This window comes from Lactuca virosa, chromosome 4, assembly GCF_052849685.1.
Source record: "Lactuca virosa cultivar CGN04683 chromosome 4, Lactuca_virosa_CGN04683_v6, whole genome shotgun sequence".
Lineage (NCBI taxonomy): Eukaryota > Viridiplantae > Streptophyta > Magnoliopsida > Asterales > Asteraceae > Lactuca > Lactuca virosa.
In genome coordinates this window covers 480,677,777-480,695,529 of record NC_136429.1, presented here as the reverse complement: position 1 = coordinate 480,695,529, position 17,753 = coordinate 480,677,777, and the positions used below count along the sequence as shown (strand labels likewise).

Genomic DNA, 17,753 nt, shown 5'->3' with positions numbered 1-17,753 from the left:
GCTTTCGGCTTCCTGAAAGACTTGGTGGCTTGGCACCCAAGAAATTCTTATACATCCGCCCATCCTTGCCGTTTCCCTTCTCTGGGTTATTCCTTCGTTCTCCTTGAGTCCCAACTTGACTCACATGGCGGCTATAGTTCCCTTCCTCTGATTGCTCGGGAATCAACTCGGGTTGCTCAATGGGCATGGTAGGTTCGTCCCTATTTTCGTGCAACATCTGCCTCATTTCCTCCCTTTGTTCTGCTAACATAGCCCGAATCATGGCTTGTACTCCAGCCATGGTGATTGGCTCGGGTGCAACTTCTACTACAACAGGTATTTGCTGGATCACTGGGGGTTGATTCCTATTCCCATTCGCATTCCCAGCTCCACTGCGGGTTCTTTCCATTTTGATCTATACACCGAATAATGTGAATTTAGATCTTTATTTAGGATAGACGTTTAAATCATCCTTATCTCTCCGAAACGTTTACATGCTAGTTCTAATATCGTAGTCGTACGTTTAGAATCCTAAACACATAAGGTTTTCAGATCCGGTCGGCAACAGACCATAGATCCGAACAAATAACATCATATAAGGCATCAATCATTTAGCACATAAAGCATATTAGGCATACTTTCCTAAATAAGCTAGTGCTCACATCTCACAATCATCGCTTAGCATTCTAAGTTTAAGTCTAGAAATCCTACAAATTCCTAGTTCGCTTAAACTAATGCTATGATACCAACTGTGACATCCCCATTTTCACGGCCAGAAAAAGAACGATTTTGTTTATGTTTTTTTGAAAATCAGAGTAACATTTTACATAAAAGTGTTGCGGAATTTGTTCCCAAAATAAAAATATGATAAAGATTTATCAAAGCATTTCCATAGAAATGCTATTTCATTAAAAAGACTCGGGATGTCATGTTCGATACAGATCAAAAGCATAAATAGTACAATATAAGCCTTACTACATTATTTCATATCTAAAGGCCTATATCCGTAATCCCTCATCCAAAACATCACATCTATGCTCGAACGCCACTACCTGTAATACATGAAACTGAGTGGGTCAGGCTTGGGAGCCTGGTGAGCACATAGGGTTTTCAACCCACAATAAATAAATTTATTAATTTCATCAACCAACAATAACCCGATTACCCGTTCCCGTTATCCTCACATTACGTCCCTAAACACCTATCATAAGGGACCTAGACTAAGGATCATCATCGGGATGGACACTACTGCTAAGGGGTTTCCTCAGCAATAAATGTCCGATAGGCAACCATGAGGGGGATAGAGTACACCGGTGAACACATCGTTCACAAACACCTACAGGTTGTGAGCCTGCTAGCGTTCCACTGGACTGTCTAGAAGAGTATGTGGTCGTCATCTATACTCCGCTAGATGACTGGATCACCAACAACATCGATGCCTCTCATCATTTTATCACACATCGTCTTATTACATCTACCCATGTTTTACCCCAACATTTTTGTAGATATAAAATACATATACAGTTTAAATCATGAAAAACGTGTATAAAAATCATTCATCCAACATAGACAGCAAGTATTCAGATAATATCCACACATAGCACGTAATTTATATAAAATACTTCATATCTATGTGTAAGATGAAAGTAACTATGCACTCACCTGATTAGGTGGTGACTCGGTACTCGGACAACACTTCGTTATCTCAAAACAATTTTCCCTTGACAAAACCTAGTATCAATACCACTAGGGTTTAGTCTAACGTTAACCGAGACTAATTAATAGTCTAGCTATTATTATTGTTATATAAGCGTTAAACAACACTATATATAACTCATAATAATAGCCCAAATAATTATTTTAAGTTCCTAATAATGTTACTATAATTAAATAAAAGCTATATTAAAAATAGCGTAGACGTAGCTCACTTACAACGGGTTTTATAGAAAACCGGGCTTCGCTTGGAGCAGCGGATCTAAGCCGAAAGCTCTTCTTCTCGGAGCTTCCCGGTGCTCCGGGACTTGCTATTAACACCTTGGAGGTGCTAGGGAAAAACCTTGAAGGTTTGGGGGTATTTGGGAGGAAAGAAGTGGAGAGTTGTGAAGAAAATGAGAGATTTGCGCCTCTATTTATAGGCTGCCAGCGCCGAGTACGCTGAGCGTACTCAAAATTTACCCTGAGAGTAATGAGTTTTTAAGGGTTACGCTGAGCGTAATGGGTTTTTAAGGGTTACGCTGAGCGTACTCAAAAGTACGCTGGGCGTAATGTGCCATGTGTCACCATCTGGTGGCTAGCCTTGGGGAGGAAGCAACGGCTGTGATCGCGCCACGTCACCCAAACTCGCACAACACCCTCCCGACTTAGAAAAATCATAACAATCGCATACGAGCTTCGTTTTCGACGTTCTTTATATCCACGCGTAGGTAGGATCATAATCTACAACTTTTGTTTAGACTCCGTCGGCTAATTCTCAACCGATCTTAAATTTAACAGTAGGATGAGATTAGACTGTTAAATGACCGCGGAAAATCCGTAACTCCTTCATACGGACTCCGTTTTCATCTGTCTTTTTACTGTTGAGTTCCTATTAATGAGATCTTCAACTCTCATTTAGGTCGAGTAAGCCAAAAACCGCTCGAACTAAAATTCGAGTTTCGGGTCGTGCACAGCTAAGCCAAATCTTAGAAAAATCATAACTTCCTCATACGAAGCCAGATTTGGGCGTTCTTTTTTTGTATGTTCTCGGTTTAACGTATACTACAACTTTTGTTTAGATCAATAAGGCCAAAAGTCGCTCTATCGTAAATTCACTATTTACGCTTCCCGGTGCCGTGTCGGTTCCGTCGCGAAACTTCGACGGGTCATAACTTCTTCGTTATAACTCGGATTTCGGCGTTTTTTATATCCCCGGAATCCTTGTTTCGACCACTACAACTTTATGTAGAGATATCGGGTTTATTTCACACTTTAATTTTGACGCTTATTTTTATCCTTTATTTATTATACATTTATAAATAAGTAATAAGCATATAAATGCAAATAATTCACATAATACTCAAATATTTCATATTTATTACTTCAAAAGAGTTACAATAGTTGAACTAGACTATTACATCATCTGATAATGCTTAGCCCCGAAACCCGGACGTTACAATTTCTGTAGAAATGTATTTTATTTATATTAATATCATTGGGATGTCATCGTCAATACAGAAACATAACTATAAACAGACCTTACATTCATATATACTAATGATTTACATCTCCTTTAATCTCTCAGTGTAATATATATTCACATCGATACCTGTGATACAAATAAACTGAGTGGGTCAGGTTAGGAAACCTGGTGAGTACATAGAGTTTTCAACCCATAATAACATAATTATTATGTTTAATCATTATACAATTCACCCAACTTCCCATCCCTATTATCTTCTTTATTCCTAAGAATCATCTATCCTTCATTCATTCATTCCTAAGGATTGTCCTAAGGAATAGGAACGAAGTCCATCGCTGCCAGGGTTTATCTAACAGACACTAAGTCCATAGTTGTTGATGTTATCTATTAGGTACTAAATCCATAGCTGCCAACGTTCATTTGTAAAACACTAAGTCCATGGCTGCCAATGTTCATCTATAGGGCACTAAATTCCATAGCTGACAACATTCATTTATAAGGCACTAAGTCCATAGCTGCTAGGGTTTTTAGAGTACATCCGGTGAACACCTAGTTCAAAAACACCTACAGGTTGCGAGCCTGCTAGCGATCCACCGGACTGTCTAGAATAGTCCGTGGTTGTCATCTATACTCTGCTAGCTGACTGGATCATCGTTTAAGTCAAGGTTTCTCATCATCTTTCACCTCTCAACATCTATATCATCTTTCATCTCTCATCATTCATATCATCTTTCATCTATCCATCTTTACCCAATATATTTATAGGTATAAAAATACATATACAATTTTAAATTAAGTAAAACATTTATAAATTGTTCATCCAACATAGATATCAAGAACACAAATAATATGCACACATAGCACATAATTTATATTAAATATTTCATATCTATGTGTAAGATGAAAGTAACCATGCACTCACTTGTTAACGTGATGACTCGAAATCCGGGCAGCGTTTCGCTTCTAACAATTTTCTTTTCCTTCAACGAAACCTAGTATCATTATTACTAGATTTTAGGATAATATTTATTGCGACTAATTATTAGTCTAGATTCATCATTAACTCAAAGTTTACTTCATGATCTATCAAGTAAGGAACAACCTGGTAGGATCATATTGAAGGTAGGGTCCGTTTGGTATACGAAGTATACTGTTTGAAAAGCCCACTTTAAACACCTCACTAAATCACAACCTAGACATCATCCCCATAAGTAGATCAATCAGTATAATGACTTTGAATCACTGATAAATCTTGTTTATAGGTTCATAATAACAATAATGAACTTAAACATAAGTTATACTTAAAGTAGGGTAAACATAACTCACTTACAAGGGAGTTTAGCGAGGAACCAGACTCTGCTCGGGCAGAACTTCTGAGCGGAAAGCTCTTCTTCTCGGAGCCTTATGGCACTCTGGGACTCGCCTTTAACACTTAGGAAGTGCTAGGGAAAAACTTAAAAGGTTGGGGAGTAAATGGGAGAAGAGAATTGGAAAGGTGTGAAGAAAATGAGAGATTTGCGCCTCTATTTATAGGTTGGGAAACTGACCAACACGGCATGTTCTGAGCCCTACACGACATGTTGAGGTACCAAGTGTCGCCATCTGGTGGCAAGACGTGGGGAGGAAGCTGTAGTTGAGATGGTGCTACGTGTCAGCTTCAAAACTTAACCCATAAATTAATTATCTTCTAAATTTCGTAACTTTCGCATACAAGCTCTGTTTTTGACGTTCTTTATATCCAAGCGTAGGTAGCGACGTGATCTACAACTTTCGTTTAGACTCCGTTGGCTAATTTGAATTTATTTTTAAAGTTATATTTTAACAGGCTTAGACACTTAAAGTCCGTTAATAATTCATAACTTTGTCATTCGACGTCCGTTTTTGATTGCCTTTATATCGTTGAGCTCCTATTAACAAGATCCTCAATTCTCATTTAGGTTGCCTCTGCTAAAAATCGATCGATTTAAAATTCGATTTCTGGGCTGTATACTACTATGCAAAAACTTAGAAAAATCATAACTTCCTCAAACAAAGTCATATTTGGATGTTCTCTATATGCACGCTCTCGGTTTCACATATAATACGAATTTCGTTTAGATTGCTAAGGATAAAAAGTAGTTTATCAAAAATTCACTTTTTACGATTCGCGGTGTTGTGCTGGTTTTGTCGCAAAACTTCGACGGGTCATAACTTCTTCGTTATAATTCAGATTTTAGCGTTCTTTATAAGTACGAAACCTTGTGACATATACTATAACTTTGATTAAGATTATTTACATTAAATAATCTTCTATCAAAAAGTCATTTTTAACGCTTATTGTCTCAAAATTGACTAGCCCGAATCTGCGGGCGGTGCACAAAATGTTGAAAATTTGGTGTTAATTCTGAAATGTTTTTATGAAGTTTTGGGTCTCCAGATTAATTTTCACAAGTCAAAATTTTTTGGAGCGGGGATCGCGACTTCTTAGGTAATCGGTTTTGCTTGTGCAGCCGGGTGTGAGGTTGATTTTTTTTCTTTTCAAGTATCTTGGTGTTCCTGTCAGCTTGAATATGTCTCTTAGTAAAATCTAGCAACCAATTGTTGACAAGTGTTCTTCGAAGCTGAATGGTTGGAAAGCTAGCATGGTGTCTATTGGCGGGAGGTATACCCTTATTCGTTCAGTTCTTGGTGCCTTGGGTATTTATTATTTTTCTCTTTTTAAAATGCCTATTAAAGTTGCGGAATGTTTAGAAGCGGCTAGAGCAAAATTTTTTTTTTGGGGTGCTAATCTTGAAGAAAAACGTATGTCTTGGGTTAAGTGGAATCTTATTTTAGCCAATAAAGTTAATGGCGTTCTCGGAATTGGTAGTTTAATGGCTTTTAATGAAGCTTTGTTGTTAAAATGGAGATGAAGACTTGTTTCTAATCCTGATGCTTTATGGGCTCGTATTATAAAATCGATTCATGGTTGTCATGTAGGTTTTAATGCAAATATCGTTTCGCTACTAAAGGGATTTGGTCGTTTATAGTGGGAATTTACACTCTAAACATATTATTCCTCTTTTCACCTTAGCGAAATCTATTGGAGATGGGAGAAATACCATGTTTTGGAAGGACGTGTGGGTTAGGAATTTTCCTCTCGTTGAGTTATTTCCTAAATTGGCTGCTTTGGATGTCGATTCTAACTGTTTTGTTGCTGATAGGCATCAACATAATAATTGGCATTGGTGTTGGAGATATGATCTGAGAGGAGGTGCTCAAAGTGCCCTGTTCTCGGCCATGGTTGACCTAATTGCTAATATTCAATTTCGAGACTCTAAAGATTCTTGGGTGTGGAATTTGACTAATATTGTTAATGTCGATTATTCGGTGAAAGATACGCGTGGGGTGATTGATGACATGGTGTTACCTCATGACATGGTTGAAACTAGATGGAATAGATTGGTGCCGATCAAAGTGAATATTTTTAATTGGAGAGCTATTCTTAATCGTCTTCTTACTAAAGATAACTTAATCTCTAGAGATATTGATGTTCCTAGTTCTCTTTATCCTATTTGCATGGATCATGTGGAGAATATTAATCATCTTTTTCTTGAATGTTCGCTTGCAAAAGCTTTGATTTAGAAACTCATTTGATGGTGTGATATTGACCTGTCTTAAGTTAATTTCAGTAAATGAGATGTCTTTGATTTTAGAGACTATTCATTTAAGTATGAATATGGAGGATATCTTGGAAGCTATTATCTACACAAACTAGTGGTGCATATGGAACTTCAAAAATAAGTGTCTTAAGATAGGTTATTTGAAGATATTGTTGTTTTTTCTTTTAATTGGGTGGTCAATCGAAAACATAAATTATCTATTTCGTGGAATTTATGGCTTCAAAACCCAATTTCAAACTCTATGATGTAATAGTTCCGTTTCGCCTTTAGCTTCTTGCTAAGGCTTTTTTATTTTTTTATAAAAATTCAGCCGTTTTAAAAAAAGTTATTTACCACGATAAAAGTTCTTATACTATTACCATCCATGAATAATTACACATCAAGTTGTTTCATATATTATAAAATTATATAAAATCTCCTTGAAACCTTACCAACATTGTGCGTAAGCTCCTGGTTGTAAGATATTTTATTATATATCCTCATTATTATCTTCACAAATTCATTTGAAGCCTATTTTTTTCTAATAATAATTATTGTTTCAAAAAACCTATAGTTATCTAATTTCAAATTATATAAAAGTTATCAACATTTATTGTTTATTTTTATTATAATTAGTAACATTTTCACATCCAATTTCATTCTCTATTTTAATCTTTTCGGATGTGTTTTTTTTCCAGCCAACGATTTGTTTTTCCAAAGTTTTATTTCAATCTACAGTGGATTATTTTATTTTTTGTTATAAATCATTAATTCCAAAAAAAAAGTATTTAATTCTTTAAAACATTTTAATATAATAAAAAAAGTTATAAGTTATATTTATTTAATAAAAAAATGATTTGAATTGGGTTATTAATGAGAATGAATGTTTGGATTTAGTTGGGTTGTGTAGGTGAAAGAAAGATAAATTAGTTTTTATTATTTTTTTTATTTATAGATTTTTGGTTTGGTTTGGTTTGGTTGTGAATGAGGTTATGATCTAGACTAACATGAGAGAATTTATTAGTAATTTTGAGTAGCTTAGATCTCCTATTCTTTGACATCTTTCTAGATAGCCTAAGGCCAACTCCAATCGATCTTTAAAACACCATTTTAAAAGCTAATTTTACTCTATTTAACTTTCGAAAGCCACACCATTTTTGTGTTGGTTTTTTTTTAACACTAAATATAGAGGTCAAATATAAAAGCCTCTAAAAAACATCATTTTAGAAATTGGTTGGAATGAAATCATTAAAGTAATGTTAAATAATCAATATCGTAGGTAATGTTTGTTTTTTCTCTGCAGATCTGCGTGACCTCTTCTGTCTGCGTCGCGCAGACCACGCGCATACATTAGTCTTCGCAGACTGTTTGTTTTTTTGAAGACTGCAGACCTAAAAACGTCTGCGCGCCCTCTTCTTGGCGCAGATGTGGACCAGAGTCTTCTAACATCTTCGGACATCTTCTAGCCTAAAAAAACATATATATCTTTATTTTTTTAAGTTTTTTTTTAATTTATATTTTTTCCAACTTTATTAATGATAAACAATTTGAAAAAAAAATTACAAAACTTAAAAAAAAAACGTTCGACGATACAAACATAATATTTTTGACAAATTTATAAATAAAGATTTATTACAATAATAGTCGTTGAAGTTGTTTATATAAATATGAAAAAAAAGTCATAATATATTCTTATATTTTTTTGCCAAATTTTGTAAAACATTATTTAATACAGTATCGTCGATTTCTCGAGAAAATATTTATGGTACGTTTTTAATGGATTTAATTGAAAAAATCAAAGTTTATTTCCATCCATTTATATCAAATTTTTTGATCACTAATTATAATGTTTAGTTATAACTTTGCAACCAAAGTTGTTGGTTTTTATCAAATATATACGTTAATTCATACCATTTTTATTTTTATTTTTTATACAATAATACATTAAAGTTGATCTAGATTCGTTAATTATTTTTAACAAAGTCATAAAAATATTAAAAAAATCACTTTGAAGTTAAAAAAAATCAGTTTATTTAGATTTCAGTTTTTTTTAGTAGCCCGCAGATGTTAAAAAAACAAACAGTCTTCTTTTTTCAGACCGCAGACGTTTGGTCCACCTCTTCTACTGCAGAAGTCTACAGATGTGGTCCGCAGACTGCAAACATTTTGCCTCAGAAAAAACAAACAACACCTTAGTCTTTATGGTTGGAAAAGCTCTAATACATAAAAGAAAAATAGTTGTGTGAATTACTTATGCATAAGACCAACCATATCTAGCTAGACATATAGATTATTATTATTTCGGAAATCTCGACCGGTTTCAAAATGCCCCCTTAACAAAAAATATTTACAACTAATCAACTTTGAAAAGCTAACAATAGTTATTTTAACTTTTGTTGATCAAAATATTTAATGCCTTGGTATTTTGTGAACATCGCAACATTTAACCCAAATTCTATTCATGGAATGGTTTTTAATGGTTTTTGTACTATAATTCAAAATGGGTTCCACCAATTGTATAGTATTAGAAACCCTACAACCTAAAATATTTACCACTCTTGAAATTTTTCCAAGTCTAGTCCAAGTCATGTGAGGGTGGTGGACCCAAATATCCGACAACCCGTATAACATATCGGATCACAACCCGACATCCACACGAGGGTCACGTCAACGTCAAATCATACGACGATAATCTCCTTATTCTCGAATGTCTTTTATCCACTTTCCTCCTCAACCATCCGATTACTTCATCAAATCAAATCCAACCGTCCAACACCTTGAGTACACCACTTTCTCCTGTTCCGTTTCCCATCTGATCATAGCCTATCAACAGCGTGCTACAATGTACCCCGCGTATCTTAGCATCAACCCCAAACAACTTTCAAAATAAATAGCGGGCGGAAGAGGAAGCGAAGCGGTTTACTAGGGTTTTAAGTTCTCTTTCGTGTTGTTTGAAGCTGTTGTGAAAAGAAAGAAAAAAAATGGCGAATCCGCGGTGTTATTTGGATATAAGCATCGGAGGTGAGCTTGAAGGGAGATTGGTTGTGGAGCTATACAAAGACATTGTTCCCAAAACTGCTGAGAATTTTAGGGCTCTTTGTACTGGAGAGAAGGGGATTGGTCCTAACACTGGTGTTCCCCTCCATTTGAAGGTATAATCTATTTCATCAACACTTGATAACCTTTCTATCTGTTTACTATATATGATTCTGTATTTTTCGCAAATATGTTTGATTTCGTACTTTTTTTTTTATGTATGATTGGCTGTTTGTAGTTTGAGTTTTCTCAGAAACCTGATTCTATCTGTTCTATTAGTTGTTCATTTGAAAATCGTATGTGTTTTGCAAGTTTTATGTCCTTCACTCAATGAGTTTCCTTGCGATTCAACAAGCTAATCGCATATTTTGATTCTCTTATTATTAGGGTTCATCACATTCGTATGATTTATATGAATGAAAGCATCTTTGCAGTTTGACAAGCAAGAGACTTTCTTTTGAACTTTTTAGGCTAATTTCTAATTAATGTCTCTCATCTGTCAAACTGTAAGTGCAACTCAGTTAAGGCATGATTTGATATCATGTAAAGCTTGAGGCTTAATCCCAAATTCATTCTTATAATTCATACATGCCTTATGTTCTTTTTCTACTTTGTATAACACATACCATTAGCAAATCAACCAATCCTACATCAAAATATACAAAATCAAATATATTAATGAAAAACAGAGAACCAAATACAGTAAACAAACAATTATACACATATCTAAGTTGAACATCATTATCTTATTGTCTGATCATAACTTGCAGGGATCATGTTTCCATCGTGTGATCAAAGGTTTCATGATTCAAGGAGGCGATATATCTGCTAGAAATGGCACAGGAGGAGAATCAATCTATGGTTTAAAATTTGAAGATGAGAACTTCGAACTGAAACATGAAAGAAAAGGAATGCTATCAATGGCCAATTCTGGTCCAAACACAAATGGCTCTCAATTTTTCATCACTACAACACGCACATCTCATCTAGATGGAAAACATGTAGTTTTTGGTAGAGTTATAAAAGGAATGGGAGTTGTTAGATCAGTTGAGCATACTACTACAGTAGAAAATGACTTACCTACTCAAGAAGTTGTTATACAAGATTGTGGGGAGCTTCTAGAAGGAGAAGATGATGGTGTTTGTGACTTTTTTAAAGATGGTGATACTTATCCTGATTGGCCACTTGATCTTGATGTTAAACCTGAAGAAGTTTCATGGTGGATGACTGCTGTTGATGCCATTAAAACTTTTGGGAATGAACAGTTTAAGGTACTCTAAATTTTAGTACTTGTATAATGTAATTTCGTATATTCTTTACTGTTAATTGCTAAAAAGACACTATTTCTACAATCTAAATCAAAAGTTTGACCTAACTTTCCGTTTGTCAAAATGTTGTCTTTTATACAGATAAGTATAAAATGTTATTTGCAAAAAAGATACAACATTTTGATCACTTTATAAAAAAATGACCTTTTTTGTGGTTGTTTTTGCATTTTGTAGAAGCAAGATTACAAAAATGCCCTTAGAAAGTATCGTAAGGCTTTGCGTTACTTGGACATCTGCTGGGAGAAGGAAGATATTGATGAAGGTGAATATAATGAGAAATCTTTATTATTTATTTAATAGTAAATTGATACATATTATATTATCTTCTTTTGATTTTTCAGGAAAAACTGATTCTTTAAGGAAGACAAAATCACAGATCTTCACAAACAGTTCTGTAAGTTGCTAAAAAGACAATTTAAACAACAAAATATTCTATAAAAATATGATTAAAGAAGGGTATAATGTGGATTATTTATTTATTTTATTTTAGGCTTGCAAATTGAAACTTGGAGATTTGAAAGGAGCATTATTGGATGCTGACTTTGCCCTTCGTGAAATGGATGATAATGTGAAAGCTCTTTTTCGTCAAGGCCAGGTTGTTATATTTATATATAATATATATTTATTTATAAATTATAATTAAAATTCATTTTAATCAATTGTAAATATAAAAAATATATATATTTTTTACATAACAAACAGGCAAGTATGGCACTCAATGACATTGATTCAGCTGTTGAAAGTTTCAAGAAAGCACTGGTGTTGGAACCTAATGATGGTAAATTTAATTTACCATTTTAATTGTTAATATAAGTATTATTATTGCTAGTAAGGGTAAAAAAGTAAAATACATATTTTATCTGATGCTTTTTATGTTTTTGGTTAATTCAGGTGGAATAAAGAAGGAGCTAGCTGCAGCTAAGAAGAGGGTAAGTCCTTTCTCTCAAATTTCAATTTCAATTTCATCTTTAATTTCTTTATTTAATACAAAAAGATAAATTTTGTTTTATACTTAAATTTATATTTGAATGTGTATGCAGATTGCTGATAGGAGGGAACAAGAAAAGAAAGCATTTGCCAGAATGTTCAAGTAATTCCACAAAAATTTAATTGTAAGTATTATTTTTATACCAATATATATTTAAGATTTAACCTTCAGTAAAAATTACCATCTTACCCTTTGTAAATATCTTATTTCAGGATTCCGGAAACATGTTCTCAACTTTAGCAATTCAGTGATACAAATTTTTTTGTCCTTGATTCAAACCAATTATTGCTTATTGATGAATGTGATTTGAATGTTATATGATGATTTTTATATACAAAAAATGAAAATGGAATTTGGACAGTATAATGATTAATGATTAATGATTAATGAATCCTATGTTATTAAAAAAAAGACGTTACAAGATTGATTGATCTGGTAGAATAAAGACAAAAAAGACGTTACAATGGAAGAAACCTTAATTTGTACAACGGCGACGTTTTCTTTCTGCACAAAGTTGTCTGGCGAAATGTGTTAAAGCTTCAGCGTTTGTTCCTGCGCCTTTAACCTCTAAGAATTTGCCTGATTCAACGTCTAATCTTGAGACATTTTTTTGCAACAGTTTTTTGCCAATATTTTCTAAAGCTTTCATGTTCTCCATTGTTGAAATATCCACTGAAGTTTGGTCCCCTGTCAAGTTCTCTTCCTGCCATTAACATAATATAATTCATAACATAATTAATTTTAATAGAAATCGATATATTTATATTCGTATTTCATAAAAAAGCAAAAAAGGATTTGGGATGAAATTGAGATTACCTGAATGCGTAGATAATTCTTTTCGGCGTTCAAGGCTCTGAAAAGAGTTGACACGTGGATATCAACCATGTCTGAGCTGGCATCACTGTAAATATGTAGAATTGGAGTGGACCCATTATCGAAAATCCACCTCAGCAAACCCCATCTTGCTGCCTTTTGTGCTGTATATCTTTCAGTGAATTTTTGCATGCCGGTTCCAAGTGAAAGAACAAGCATCCTTTTGGCATCAACGTGGTTCGAAGTTGCACCCGCGAATCTGTATTTCCCCATCAACACTTCCTTATGTATATGTGTTAAAGCAATTTGCGTCTGTCAATTATCAATTGTTTGTCATTTAAATAATACTTTACATTATCACTTTTATATAAATTCCCACAAATAACTTTTTTTTTTCGCTTATATTAAGAGATTTGTACTTTCATCTAACAATCTTTTTTGTCCTAAAATCTTAAAATAGTTTCATAAATAATTGACCATGTTTGATATGATTGAGGATAAATTGCAGTTGAATGTAAGGTATCACTTTTTTTTTTTACCAACATTAGCAATATACACTCTTTCAAAATAAAACATTAGCAATATACATTATTTCTTACCAATAATAACAATGTACTTAGATTACTTTATATAATAACTCATACATAGCAATTGAAGTAAATTGCCAATACTGGTAAGAAAATGTAAGTATATTGATTTTATGGAGGGCAAAATGAAAGTATGTTACTATTGTTTTAAAAGATAAAGTACGTTGTTATTGTCGATAAATTAATAATGGCAAGTACACCGAGTAAAGATATAGGTGTATTGTTTATAGATCAGAACATTGCCCATCTTGATATCAAGGGTAAAGTGCGTTCCTGTTCTTTGCAAAATTTTCCATATGATTACAAAACCATATTATTAAAGGGAAGTGATTTGTACACAACAATTTGTGCTTTAAAGGGTTGCACAGTACAACATTTTAAAGAATAAATTGTTGTGTACGAAAAAAAATCGTTATGTACGAATCAACTCTCAATATCAAATAAAACTATTTTAGAGTTTTTATTTATTTATTTATTTATTTATTTATTTATTTTTATTTATTTATTAAGATATAGACGACTTTAACCCGTTTTATGTATTATAAATATCTTGCTAATTAAAAATACCTTTTTCATGGCCCTAATAACCGTAAAAACGTTTTTATTATATGTTCATTTCCTAAGTTAGTTTCGACTTGAATATAGCTGATTTTTATAGTTTTGGTCACACAATGTTTTTTGTTGTAATTTTGGTACTTATTGAGTTTTTTATAATGGTCTTGGTCCATTTCACTATATTTTTTGGACCAAAACTATTATAATTAAAAACCAGAAACAATTATTCTTTTTAGAAAATACACCGAAAATATTATAAAAACTTCAAAAGAAAAAAAATTGCAAAAGAAAACATTGTAAGATCAAAAGTGAAAAAAATTATCTTTAACTTTGGAGAAAAAAATAAAATTTACTCAAATCGAATTAGAACATAGAAAATTATAGAAGAAAAAGAGAAACAATAATTACCGGATTGTTTGCGGCAACTCCACCATCGATGAGATCGAAAGTGTGTTTGGTTCCATCGGTATCTCTAGTCTCAAAATAATACGGCGGAAAATACGTCGGAGCCGCCGCAGTGCTGATGCATACATCTGCTAATTGCGCATCTTTCCAGGCAATTTCTTTTGCCTAAACGAATCAAACTGAAACTCGTTATCATTAAAATTCCAAACCCTAACGAAGATCAATTCGATGAATTGAGTAGTTATATAGCTTACTTGAGCTGTGGAGAAGATGGTAGGTTGAAGATGCTTGATATCGAAAGCAGGTATAACAATGTCTGTTAGAGTTTGTTTAATTGTCATATTTCGTAATAGCGTCTTGGTTAATGATCGGATGTATTTTCCGTCGTACTTTGGTCCGGCGACCTCACCAAACATTCCCGCTACCGAGTTCAGGAACTTGATTCGACTACAATGGTAAAAATTAATTTAGATCTATACAAGTATTTGCTTTTATTTTCATGGTATTTAATCGGGTTAATTTTAGAAATAGACGATAATAATATTCATTTTGCATTTTAGGTCTTATAATTATACTTATACTTAATATATATATATATATATATATATATATATATATATATATATATATATATATATATATATATATGTCAATAAGTTTCATTTTACGTTTTTTAAAACAACTTTGAAAGTTTACTCATCGGATTGAATGGTAAAATAGGATTAATGTCATACGATGACAATTAATAGTACTCGATTTGTTTTTCTAAGACAACTTATTTATCTAATTGTATAATTGTATCCAAGAGACCAATAATGTTTTTTGGGTGTCTCATTACATTATTTTAAAATAGGATTAATGTCATACGATGACAATTAATAATAACTGTCACCGAAAGATACTCGATGTTATTTGTCATTTGAATGACTTAATTTGTTTGGCTTGTTATAAGAGATAAATGTAACTTTTAACCGAACAAAATATGTCATACTAGGCTACTTTGAGTCGATCTAGATGGTTGCGGGGTTGAGAGTGGCACCATATGATTTTGTGTGTTCAGCAGTTTAACAAACCCGTCCATGCTCTCAAAACTTATGCATCGGTTAATATATAGTTTTAAAAATATTACAACTTTTAAAGTGAATTTGATAAGAAAAAGGTTGGAAATTAGTATTACATTGTCATATACTCGAGCTCGAGTAGGACTAAGCTCATTTGCAACGCTATGCTTATTGACTTTTATGTGTGATTTGTGTCTCCATGCATAACCACGGTGTTACACAATTTATATGATATATTGAAACTAATAATATCATGTCTATAATAAAAAGTTAGGGTTGTTTGGATGTGTGTTTTGAAACTGACTTGGCCAAATAACAAAATCATATAATCCGCTATCGTAGAACAATTTATTGGAGATAGTGTTTGGATATATTTTATATTTGTTATTGAGTTGTGATAATTAGGTAAGAAGTTTATAAAAGATTAATAAAAAAATGATAATTTTACGTTAAAATATGTAAACTCATATTATGACAACTTACTTTCTATCAACTATAAAAATATTTTTATAATTTTTCCAAATCTAAAATGATAAAATAATGTAAAAATTGGGAAAATGTTTCTAAAATAAGATAAAAATAGTGATAAGTCGGTAATCAAAGTATTTTAAATGATCGGTTTTGTTGAAGTTGGTATGAAACTGATTATTTGATCCATCAACTTTCAAAAAATCTTAAAAAACATATCGATTTATCCAAACACTAAAAATTGATTATCACAAATTTAAATTGTAATAATCAGATAACCAGTTTCATAACACACTTCGAAACACCCTCTTAACATGAACTACAAAAGTAGTTGAAGGTGTTTACCCATCGCAGGCTTCATGTTGAGTAGAAAATTTTTCACTAATTACCGTATCATCGTCATCGCTGTATTTGATTCGAAAAAGATAATGAAAACAATGTTTCAATCAAAACTGCACCATTTTTTTTAAAAAAGTTATCAAAATTCACCTTAGTTGAGGAAAAATTTTAGGCGAATGTTGAAAGTAGAATCCATTAATGTCTCTCGCAGCATAAAGCGGACGATTTCTGTAATCAGGAGCTGTAAGCATCGTCGTCATCAACCCTCCGGTGCTCGTTCCAGCAATCACATCAAAATAATCTGCAAGCCTCGCATTTGGTCCATCTATTTCCTATCTCAAAACAACAAATCCAATATAAAAAAAACTCTATAACATATATAAATATACAACAACAAAAACAACAACAATAGATCTCGAAATATATAATATACATTTACCTGAAGTTTGGATTCAAGAAATGCAAGGATTGTACTTGGAATGAGGCCACGAACACCACCACCATCGATGCTAAGAATGGTGCAATAGTTTGCCAACCCCACATTAGTTGGTCTATCGGTTCCTTTATTCGCCTTGATGGGTACGATGATGGTAATGATTAATATCCAGATGATTACAAGATTGGTGTTATTCATTGATTCGATCGACAGATCGTTTTGTGAATCCGATACCTATAAACATAAAAGATTAATCGGAGAAAAGGAAGATTAGGAGGGATGAGTTTCTATAAAATTTCAAGAAATCTTTCTGTGTTCGTATGATGGATGGCTTTTGAATTTCTGAATCTTGTTTAGAATTCGGAAGTTCTTGTTCTTCCATTGTGAAAGTTGGGGTATTGTAGACTTTTTACTTTGGGACTCATTTCGAATTTTCCAAAGAATGTCCAAAAACAACAAAACCGAGAAAAGGCAGGAGGACCATTGAGCTCCACATAAATGGGTATACATATAAATTACTAATGCTTGATATATGTTGTGTAGAATATTAAAAAAAAAAAAAGAGAGAGAAACATGTGAAACACTAATAATTTTTGACTTACCATAGTAACTAAATTTGTAATTCACTTTAACTTATTAACAAAATTACATAAATGGTCCTTATGGTTATTCGGATTTGTAGTTTTCATCCCTGACTTTTTTTTTCGTTACACAGACTACCCCTATGGTTTTAATTTTCTGCATAGTTGGTCCCTAAACCAGGAAAACATGCGAACCATTGTCCACGTCGTGGCTATTCAACACAGTTAAGACCAACTCTTCTACAACGTCGTGACAAACATGCCACCACGATGTGGTAACAACCCAACAAAACAGTCGTGAAACCCTCTTTCATCACGTCGTGGCGAGCAACTTGCCACGTCGTGGTTTTTAGCTGAAGACAACTTAATTGATTAAGCT

General features: G+C 33.0%; 3 protein-coding genes across 4 annotated transcripts; 2 read left to right on the top strand and 1 right to left on the bottom strand.

Annotated features, from left to right (window-relative positions):
- The first annotated feature begins 6,238 nt into the window (after positions 1–6,238).
- LOC145106888 (uncharacterized) lies at positions 6,239–6,760 on the top strand. Its single transcript, XM_079043810.1, has one exon. It carries the CDS (start codon positions 6,239–6,241, stop codon positions 6,758–6,760), a length of 522 nt encoding a protein of 173 aa, XP_078899936.1.
- A 2,759-nt stretch (positions 6,761–9,519) lies between these two features.
- LOC145109236 (peptidyl-prolyl cis-trans isomerase CYP40-like) lies at positions 9,520–12,495 on the top strand. The gene is made up of 9 exons (XM_079046359.1): positions 9,520–9,929; positions 10,584–11,084; positions 11,316–11,403; positions 11,483–11,535; positions 11,632–11,736; positions 11,844–11,919; positions 12,033–12,070; positions 12,182–12,253; positions 12,342–12,495. The coding sequence occupies exons 1-8, from the start codon at positions 9,759–9,761 to the stop codon at positions 12,233–12,235; spliced, it is 1,086 nt and encodes a 361-aa protein (XP_078902485.1). The 5' UTR covers positions 9,520–9,758; the 3' UTR covers positions 12,236–12,253; positions 12,342–12,495.
- Positions 12,482–17,276, bottom strand: LOC145109234 (patatin-like protein 2). 2 transcript variants are annotated; one of them, XM_079046357.1, is made up of 7 exons: positions 16,797–17,276; positions 16,508–16,689; positions 16,364–16,423; positions 14,744–14,936; positions 14,493–14,654; positions 12,946–13,254; positions 12,482–12,832 (listed from the first exon to the last, which is right to left on the bottom strand). In XM_079046357.1, the coding sequence occupies exons 1-7, from the start codon at positions 16,989–16,991 to the stop codon at positions 12,605–12,607; spliced, it is 1,329 nt and encodes a 442-aa protein (XP_078902483.1). In that variant the 5' UTR covers positions 16,992–17,276; the 3' UTR covers positions 12,482–12,604. The 2 variants fall into 2 exon arrangements, with proteins under 2 accessions (XP_078902483.1, XP_078902484.1); XM_079046358.1 differs by lacking the exon at positions 16,364–16,423.
- Positions 17,277–17,753: the final 477 nt, after the last annotated feature.

Coding starts and splice junctions, on each gene's coding strand:
- LOC145109234 (XM_079046357.1), bottom strand. CDS start 16,991: ATGAATAACACCAATCTTGTAATCATCTGGATATTAATCATTACCATC. Junction 16,690..16,796: donor TTCTTGAATCCAAACTTCAG/GTAAATGTATAT, acceptor GTTTTGAGATAG/GAAATAGATGGACCAAATGC. Junction 16,424..16,507: donor AAAATTTTTCCTCAACTAAG/GTGAATTTTGAT, acceptor AATCAAATACAG/CGATGACGATGATACGGTAA.
- LOC145106888 (XM_079043810.1), top strand. CDS start 6,239: ATGTTTTGGAAGGACGTGTGGGTTAGGAATTTTCCTCTCGTTGAGTTA.
- LOC145109236 (XM_079046359.1), top strand. CDS start 9,759: ATGGCGAATCCGCGGTGTTATTTGGATATAAGCATCGGAGGTGAGCTT. Junction 11,536..11,631: donor AGATCTTCACAAACAGTTCT/GTAAGTTGCTAA, acceptor ATTTTATTTTAG/GCTTGCAAATTGAAACTTGG. Junction 12,071..12,181: donor TAGCTGCAGCTAAGAAGAGG/GTAAGTCCTTTC, acceptor ATGTGTATGCAG/ATTGCTGATAGGAGGGAACA.